This window comes from Branchiostoma belcheri, unplaced genomic scaffold, assembly GCF_001625305.1.
Source record: "Branchiostoma belcheri isolate BF01 breed outbred unplaced genomic scaffold, Haploidv18h27 scaffold58, whole genome shotgun sequence".
NCBI classification, from domain to species: domain Eukaryota; kingdom Metazoa; phylum Chordata; class Leptocardii; order Amphioxiformes; family Branchiostomatidae; genus Branchiostoma; species Branchiostoma belcheri.
The window spans coordinates 1,313,853-1,324,007 of NW_017804220.1; the positions used below are offsets into that span (position 1 = coordinate 1,313,853).

General features: G+C 41.7%; 1 protein-coding gene across 3 annotated transcripts in view; it reads right to left on the minus strand.

Moving 5' to 3' along the window:
* Window positions 1-4,214: 4,214 nt before the first annotated feature.
* LOC109481834 (putative ammonium transporter sll1017) overlaps window positions 4,215-10,155 on the minus strand; it is a 14,122-nt gene continuing 8,181 nt past the window's right edge. For 2 of the 3 annotated variants that reach the window (XM_019784450.1, XM_019784451.1), the window contains exons 5-8: window positions 6,699-6,840; window positions 6,077-6,256; window positions 5,679-5,824; window positions 4,215-4,722 (exon numbers count right to left, since the gene is read on the minus strand). In XM_019784450.1, coding sequence (XP_019640009.1) covers window positions 4,606-4,722; window positions 5,679-5,824; window positions 6,077-6,256; window positions 6,699-6,840 — 585 coding nt within the window. In that variant the 3' untranslated portion in view covers window positions 4,215-4,605. Of the gene's footprint in view, window positions 4,723-5,678; window positions 5,825-6,076; window positions 6,257-6,698; window positions 6,841-7,210; window positions 7,435-7,916; window positions 8,059-10,155 lie in introns of all 3 variants that reach the window. The other variant, XM_019784453.1, reaches the window with a different exon arrangement.

Here is a 10,155-nt window from a genome sequence, read left to right on the forward strand (position 1 = left end):
ACCCCCCCCCAAAAAAAGAAAAATCTATCGCTTATGAACGCCAGCGTTTGGCACCCAGGCTCGATACATGCATGAACATCTAAAACGTTGACATAGCTCGGCGCAGCAGTCACTCAACTCTCTTCTACTGAACGAACGCAAATGTTGACAAAGACGGCACTTTGCCCATACATTCATATACATGTGATATATATCCGGATGTACTTTTTATATTTACCGAGGGCGGCAGCATTTGTACCCTGCGGGCTCATTACAGACGGCCGAGTGATAGTCGTCGATGTACTCGTGGGGAAAGCAGGCGGTGCGGCAATATCCTTGGTTCCAGAAGCCGCCACAGCTGTGGCCCTCCCTGTCTGGTGCAGCGGTCAAGGTTACTAGTACAACTTATAATCTTTCTTCCATACTATGTCTGTTGATACCGTTAAGCTGAGATTTTTTAGTAAATGTAAAACCGAATATTGTATTGAAAAAAAATATATATCTTGAACACTGTGACTCCGAGCAGCGCTCCTCTATCAGTAAGATTAGAATGAGTGTCCACCCGTTGGAAATCGAAAAAGGGCGATACATGAAACTACCTGTGTCGGAGAGGATTTCTAAATATTGTTCCTTAGATGCAATGGAAGACGAAAATCATTTCATTTCTATTTGTTCACTCTATAATGATATAATAAACCAAACTATTTACCGTCGTGTTCAAATTGCACCACTTCTTTCCCACTATACCTCATCAGGAGAAAACAATTTTACTACTAAAATCAAAGAACCCACATATTATAAATAAATTGGGTAAATTCGTCTCCCACTGCCTGAAAAGAAGAAGTCAAACCCAACAAAATTAATACCACGTATGTTGTTGAATGTAGTATCATGTGAACTATGATATCATTGTACCTTCCTTTTCATAGCCCTCGGGCCCCTTGTCTTCCACTTAGTTACCATTAAGCACACAGTGCGCCCTTTCCAGGGCCATACCTACTATTGCGCACAGTTTGCAGCATTTGAAGCAAACATACTTACTCCACAATGATTTTGTTCATGATGTTGCTCAATGATTAACGCCTCAATAAAACGTCATGGATACAAATTTTTGCTTAACGAGTGTCGCTTTCGTTTTATGTACAATGCATCGCAGTTTGAGTCTGAAGATAAGGGCTAAATGCCTTCTTGCTGTAGGTTCCTTCTCTGCCGATTGATTTAAAAGAAAGCTAACGTTACACAAAGGATACCGGAGAGTTTAGTTCCCGCAGCCGTCACGGCAGCAGCACCAAAGGAGGCCAGCAGCCAGTACCACACGGAGGGGGACACCGTGGCGCCCCAGTACACCAGGGGTATTGCCGCTACGCGCTTTTCCCTCTCCTGCTGCGGGGACCGCTTCAGCACGGCGCCCAGGGCGGTGTACGGCACCAGGAGCACCAGGAACAACAGACAGTACGCCGTCTTTTTCTCCATCTTTTCTCCTGATAATACTTGAACGAAAAAATATTTGTGGGTACAAATGGAAACTTGTAGTCATTGTGATTGCCTTACCATACATGTTAGGCTTATAATGGCAAGTTAGAATAGTTGCATATCGTCATGGGCATAGTGAAAATAGAAATGCGAGGAAAACAGGCAGTATGTCGACTGTTTCTTCATCATATTGCACAATGTATGACAACTACAGTATTGTTACACATGTTACGAGTGTGTGTGTGTGTGTGTGTGTGTGTCTGTGTGTGTGCGTGTGTGTGTGCGTGCGTGTGTGTGTGTGCGTGCGTGTGTGTGTGTGCGTGCGTGTGTGTGTGTGCGCGTGTGTGTGTATAACCAACCGCACCGCGGAATCAGTTCTGAATGAAATGGCTTACTTGTCTGTTCAAGCATTGAGAGGCAGACTTAAAATGTCAAAGTTTCACATCTGACATGGGAGTCGCAATAAATAGACATTAAAGCTTCCTAATGAGTGAAGTAGACAGTGTCGTGTGATCTATGATTTTGCTAACTTCTGTTTTTTTTTGCATTTTGGTAACTACAATTACGATAAGGAAGGACCATAATTTTTATCGCCTCTTAAATCTTCCTAATGATTTTATCGACGTGATAAATGGTCGAGTCCGTGACAATAGTGCATTTGTAACCACACCCTAGATTGTCTATCTGCTCTGGAAGTTATGGACACAATAAGGCCATTTGCAAACACAGTGTCTCTAAAATGAGCCCTAGATTCTTCAAGGTAGCTTTGCAGATTTAAACTCAGTGTGCCAGAATATCAGCATCACTACCCCGCAGCACTTCACGTCTGCTTGAATATTGTATCATAATAAGTATTGCCGGGGAATAAACATTCCAATGCAGTGAATTGTTAAATAATATCAAAGAACACATAAGAAGACAGCTTGCCTTACCAGGAAAGAAAATATTTCGTTACACTGGAGCCGAACGTTATATATTTGCAACCCGCGGCAGAACGAAGCTTTCAGCATGGGGTTACAACACATTTAGGCCTCCGACATTTTAAGTCCATGCTTTCAGCAAGGACATTTTAAAGCGCAGAAAACGTTTTCTACGCTTACTCTCTTTCTTAACTGTTATCCTCATTTAAAACAGACGTATCATCTACATGTACGTACTATGCACCGCATTTAAACATGCATTCTAGCATGAAAATCAACGAGTAATAACTTTGTGTATGTAGCTAGGCAAAGCAGAATTTTTGCAGTAAATAAATTCCTACCTTCGTGTCGAAATGGCCGACAACTTGTGTTAGAGATCGCAGTACTGATCCGCCACGGAAAAACTTCCGCGTGAAAATGACTTGTGAGTTGTCTGTTCAAGCACTGTGAGTCAGACTGTGCAAATGTCAATGTTTGGCCTCTGACATGGGTGTCGACATAGAAGTACAGATGAGTGAACCAGACAGTGCCATGTGATCTTCAGTTGCACAAATTCCCATTTTTGTGCATTTTTGCAACCGATCCCAACTTTTACGAAGGGGAGGGACCTTCGTTTGTTTTAGCTCTCTTAAACGGCATTTTCCAAGTGAGTTAATCGACGTGAAAAATAATGGTTTAGTCCGTGACATAGGCGAATTTGTAACCACACCTATAGTTGTCTGCTCCTAAGTCATGTCATGTTCCATGACGCTTTGAGGTGTGATCACGGTGACGTAACTACGGTGGTACCATTAATTATAAGGGGTGCAATTCACCAGAGAAAATTGTAGTAGAATGATTATTGTTTTTCTATGCATTCCAGAGTACAGTAGCCTGGGTACCATCCCCAGTAGTATATTCGCAAACTCTATAACTGGTTATAGAGTTTGCGAATATACTACTGGGGATGGTACCCAGGCTAGAGTACAGAGAATTTTACATTGTACATGTACATGTACATACATGACAAAGTGTATAAAAAATCAATAAAATAATAAGTTTTACACACTTTCTTGGAGTCGTGATAGACGAAAAGCTTTCTTTGAACACACATATTGATCACATTTGTACGTTGGAATTGATGTTGTTGCGTTTTTTTTTTTTGGTTTAGGGACACCAAATTTCTTACTGTCAATTTTCCCCTCCCCCACCCATGTCCTGTCAACCTACACTGCAGATACATTCACACAAACCCACAGCTTAGCCACACAAAATAATACTTCAGTACCTGGAATTCGCATAAACCTTGTTTCAGAATCTAAATAATATCTAAGGGATGAGACAACATTTAGCAGCATTGTAATTTTATTGAATAGTATCCGATGAATTATGAATTTACTTCCTGGCATTGCAAGCAATGGCAGGAAGCAAAGCTGCAATTCAGACGGCAATGTCAGCATACACATGTATCATGTTGTTGTTGTTGTCCTTGTTTAACGTATATTGTATGCGCGTGGTGTCCAGGTGCTTTTCTTCATGGTGCTTTTTGGATCAGGATGCTCTGCTCACTGGTTCTTTGCACTCGTGTCTTTGTAGGTAGATCCCTATTCATCTTCAAATCTGGCCGAAGCCTCTATAAGAGTACTTAGAAAAGGCTGAATTCTGTTCATGTCGTCTCCCAAGACTCCCCTCAGTCCTGCTTGGGTTGCTATGTCCACCGTTCTTCCTGCTCCGTTGGTGCCATAGCTTTTGTAGATACTGTCGATTTGATTTAGAAGCCGTTGTTTTTGTTTCTCATATCTTCCACAGTGGAGGATGAAGTCCTCTGAAGCCTCTCGCTCTCCACGTGTTAACGTTGCTGAATGTTCTGCCCCATCTGTTTGAGTTCCATTAGTTGTTTTTTGTCTTGTTGAGTTGATCAGCTCATTGTATGCATCGACCTGTTGTGTGCTGTTGGTGTCCTGGATTGCTGCCTTGCAATCGCATAGTATGAGTGTACCCTCAGTGTTGCACTGTCTTTTTTTCTATCGTAGTTTGAGCAAGGCGTATCCCTTGTAACCATAATTGTTAGATTTTCCAGCCACGCGGGTCTCCTGACTGAGAAAGGCTCGTAGACTCCCCGCTGCACATCCCGTGGGATGTATCATATTAGTGAACTATAGCAGAATAATTATGATTATGTACAATAACTGTCCGATGTTAGATGCTGCTATGATTTTCGAATTCGAAGAATTCCAGCTGTGCTGTGAGTTGTCTACACCACGGTGTCCCTGATAACAGATGCTTCCTGGCCTCTGAAGACTAGTTCAGTCTCACTTGGTTCAGCACTGGCATCAGCAAAGACAGAGGAGACACTCTTTGTGGGCTCTGACTGCTCAGATAAAGAAATAGTCAAGAAGAATAAAACAGTCAGTGGACAGCTGGGACTAAATAGGTTTTAAGATAAAATGATGTGCTATTTATTAGGAATATTTATTTTATTTCCTGGAGGACTACCAAGAATATATGATACGAATGTGCTGAGATGTCTGTGTGGGTATGCATGAGATATATAATGGACCTATTACATCATTACGTCACAGTTTGTTTACCTGTTCTAAAGAACATTCTAGAACGATTAGTTGAAGAATAAAGATCATTTCTTGAGTTTTCAAAGTCAGGTGTGGTTGATTTTTGCAGGGTCTAGTTTTGTTGACACAGCATTACATGGCGTAATGGGTGATTTAGTTGTGACAGTAGACGAAAGTAGTAAGGCTAACGCTGCACAAACACACACCCCGCTACACCAGGGGTGCCAGAGTATACAGTGCAATTTTACGGTATACAGCGCAAGTTTGCTAGTATACAGTGCAATTTTACTAGTATACAGTGCAATTCTACGGAATACAGTGCAAGTTTACTAGTATACAGTGCAATTTTGCGGAATACTAATCACTACATACTACACACAGGGCATGTTACTACACAGGGATCATTTCGAATTCGCTCGAAAAAGACAGAAATATGTGAGTCAGCGGCGTCCGCCATTTTGAAACTGAGAAAGTAGGGAAAGCCGGGTCCAAGTCCCGTGATTCAAAGTCACTAGTAAAATTGCACTGTATTCCGTAAAATTGCAATGTATACTAGTAAACTTGCACTGTATTCCGTAAAATTGCACTGTATACTTGTAAAATTACACTGTATACCGTAAAATTGCACTGTATACTCTGGCACCCCTGTACACACCCCAGTACAATAAGTACAATATGACCGGCTATTGACGACAAACTGTCCCGGCATTCATTGCGGTAAACAATCTGTGACGTACTAATGTTACAGGACTATTACCTTCATGTCCGGCCCATAGTCGTGGACAACATCGTGGAAATATCCATGTGCCTGTTGTTGGCGCAGCTCCTCCTCATGAATCCGAAGGGCTTCCGCGTGGTCCAACTTCTCTTGGTGTGATCGTAGCAGTTTAGCCTTGTCAAGGACTAGGAAAGGCAGGAAGAAGACTTGTGACTAGGCCAGTTATACATGCATATCAGAACCTTTAGAACCTGATTTATACTTCTGTATTCATTTATAATACGTTTTAAGAGAACAGAGTTTAGCTATTAAAATAACTACTACTACTAATGCCATTTTGCAGCAGATTATGAGAAATGTGAACTCAAACATGAACCGAAACAGCGTTTTTTTTTACCGCGCACTGCCGTTCAAGGAAAAGGGCCAGATCGACTTACTGGTGAAGATGACAAAAGTCGTCATCGCACTGTACGCAATGATGGCCACAATTCCGGCCACATTGACTCCCAGTTGGCGCCAGGCATCGTACTGTCCAGCAGAGCCGCAGTAGAAGATACCAGTTTTCCTATCCAAGAAGGGGACAAGAAATACACCCCAAATTCCAGGTGCCAGGTGCACTGTGGGAAGATACAGGGTAGACAGACTGGAGTTAATGCTGAGGTCACATTTCCAAACCGGGGCCCGGCCGGGCAGTCTTATGGAACGAAAAGTACGATTTAAACGACAAGGAAACACAGAAAGTTTTCGATAATAATCATGGCCACTATTCCTGTATATTCTTGACATGAATTGTTAGTTTTTCGTTCGTACAAACAGCCCGGCAGGGTCCCGATTTGGAAATGTGACCTCGGCATAACAGGTTTTCTGTCAGTTTTCTGTTCTTGAAACACCAAATGCTAAAGTAGTAATTCCACTCTCACTGCTCAGAAAAACCAACCCAGGGGCACCATTTCAAAATGTTTATTTCGACTTTGGAACTAGCATTGATTCACTAAATATAAGTCAAATTGAAGTGATGCCAAAAACTAGTAATTTTTACAACGTCAGTACGATTCTTACCTGCGGTGGCATCGACAGGGTCCTCAATGGATGTATACTTGTGCAGGGAAATGGACCACAGACAGTGGATAATGGCACCTGTAGATCCGATGAATAGAGCACCATACGTATTTATAACGTTGGCCGAAGCACAGACTGCCACCTAGATTAAAAATGAAGCCATTTTTAGTCAACTGGCAAGTGCTGGGCAAATAAAATTCAGAAGCATAAGTCAGCATGTACATTTACTACAACAACTGTATTGGCATATCTAGACGTGCTTACATTTTTTATTCCAACATTTTATGACTAGACATGGTGACGGCACACTCAAGTTATATTAACTTATTTTATACTGCCACCAACGCAGTGGACAAATACAGGACAGGACAATACTTGAGTTAAGTGAGGAAAGTCATGAAAAGTGCATAAGATCAGTGGAATGTCAGGACTCGAACCCGGGACCTCTTGGTTCCGAGTCCAGCACTCTGCCGTTACGCCACACAACCCCCACATACAAACGCCACACTTACAGTTCCTCCCAGGCATCCGTTCACTACGATGCACAGCACGTAATAGTCATTGATTTTCTTGTGAACCAGACGCTCAAACAGAATGGTGGCTAGACCACCAGACGCGCAGGCCAGACTAGTGTTCACAACTGAGCGGGCCATGGCACCAGCGTCTCCGGGATGAGATATCGCACCCTGCGAGCTGCCATTGAAGGCTAAGAAGCCGACCATCAGGATGAAGAAGCCTGTTTAAAACAGCATATTGAAAATGGATTTCACCTTGTTATGGAATGTATTAAATATGTTTTACTTAATAAGCTATATTTACATGTCTCTAAACAAGATTTCAAGAGTCTTAGTGCTAGGGACAGATTTAGATATACCTTTACATGTAATGATTCCCATAATACAAAAAATAGGTAAATATGTATAAAACACTGCTTTGTTATTAGAAAAAAATACCCGAAATCGTGACTAGCCTCAAGGGTGGGTATGACATAAATAAAAATAAAATACGGGGTATTCCGCATCGCCCTCGGTCCCGGCCCTCCCGCGAGTCGGATCGCCCTTTGGGCAATCCGACCCGCGGTCGGGCCGATACCTTGGGTGATACGGAATACCCCGTGTTGTATTCTATATTTACATGAAAGTTTGTCAGAAGCGGCAATGATTATGACTATTTTCTTTATACGAGAGGTGCAGGATGAATGATTGCTGTGTTTCTTACCCAAGGTGACCAGGGCTGGAGAAGATTCAGAGATGGCGTGCTCCTCAACATCCTTGGCCACCTTTCTGCGGCCCAGCACCAAGGCCCCCATCAGGGCAGCAGTCCCCCCGGACACGTGCACCACGCCGCTTCCCGCAAAGTCCTGAGGAATGAATGAATACATAAATTAAGGAATGAATGAATGGTTTATTCAGACTGAGAAACTCTGTCACAGCCTATTGGCTGAATTGCAGGTTCTATTACAAACATTTAAAAAGTATCATTTATTTATAATATTAAACAAATCATTTACCTATTCAAAAGCAATTCTATCACGCCTTAAAATTGCATGTATCCGTTACAGATGATTGAAATAATTAACATAATAAATATATAATGCACATAAGTGTATTTCGCAAACTGTACAACTTACAGGGCCTCACTCTTTCATCACATAAGTCACAATTTTTTTCTTTGTTCAAATTCTCTGAAGGCTTATGTAGAACACAATATTGCTATCAATAACGTCACATTAGTCTACGTGTGGAGACAAAAAAAAATTAAAATGGAATTTTTGACATACATGTACAAGGCTGTGGCAACATTATTTTTGATCATCGTCATCATGTCGGGGGTTCACAGTCCTAGACTCTCTCCCTCCAGTCCCCTTTGTCCATCATTCACGAGTTTCCCATCCCCAGAATGCATTGCAAAAACAGGGGTCTAAACCTCATTTGCATAGGACAAGAAGGCTTCGGAATGATCCTGTTGACATTATATAGCTTGCTTTTCACTGTGTTTTGATGTTGGGGCATTTTATGCTCAACATTAATGGACCTATACCATTATTACGTCACAGTTTGTTTACCTGTTCTAAAGAACATTCTAGAACGGTCAGTTAAAGAATAAAGATCATTTCAAAGTTTTCAAAGTAAGGTATATCTGATTTTTGCTGCCTCTAGTTGTGTTGACACAGCATTACATGCCGCATGGGTGATTTAGTTGTGACATTAGACGAAAGTAGTACTGTATTAAAAGCCTTATATTAGGCTAACGTTACACAAACACACACCACGCTACGCACCCCTGTACAATATAAACGTCCATTGACCGGCATTCATTGCGGTAAACAAACTGTGACGTAATAATGGTATAGGTCCATTAAGCTACTATGGGGCGAATCTGACAACAAATAGAGAATGAAGTTTGTAACGTTACAGCATCAGTATAGCGTTACCACTATAACGTTACAAACCACATATTAAAAAAAATCATTCTCTAGTCGCTATGGTAACTGGTGTCAATTGGGGTACATAATGTTGCAATTTTAAGGGAGGATTTAGACTCCTGTCTGACCATATATGAATGTGTTTGAATAAGAATTAAAAGAGCAGACCTATGCGAAAGTTAACATTATGCATTTGTTTTGCAAATGTTATCATTATGGGTTCACCACACCACGAAGTGGTGGTGAACCCATATTGCTTTTTCTGATGTTTCTTCTCCTTCTCCTCCTCCTCCTCCTCCTGCCATATCTTTAAATTGATTCAACTCCTTCATTTTTGGGCGAAATTACCTGTAATTTCGTATAGAGGTAGAGTGGGTAAATACCCTTAGGCGTTTTTTAAATTTTTTTGATACAAGCTTTTACAATCGTTTTATTTGCTTTTTAGTGGTCCCCATAGGAAAGTACTATGGGGGCGTACGCGCGTGACGTAATAAGAAAGGAATTCGGGGGAAGGCCCAAATATGGGCATACAAGCAGGTGTGGTCATGTTTGCAGATGTGGCTGTTGATTGGCTGTTGGCTAATTAATTTATTTACTACCATTTTTCACGTACCAGCGCAGCTGGTCCACGCGGTCCATACTCTGATATTGGATACCGATTCGTGTGATTCCTATAAACATTTCACCTAACTACGAACTAGTTGGAAGAATTATAGCTGCATGGATGCCTGTATATGATTTTAACAAACACTGAAAATCTGACGCAAAAACTGGCAGATATTTTGCTCTTCTCTGTTGGAACAACGCAAGCGGGAGGTCAATGACCTGCGCCCCGCGAGTACTGTAAACAACGGTACGTAATGTGTATTGTCGGCGCACGGCGCGCCACGGTATCAACAATTTTCCACAATCTTCACCGACTAGTATTATATATTCTGTTATCGATTTCTGAAGAATCACCAAAATTGTAGAGTGTATCTCCTAGAAAGTCCCTTACTAGTACTTGAAGCGATCGTTACCGCCATGTTGTTC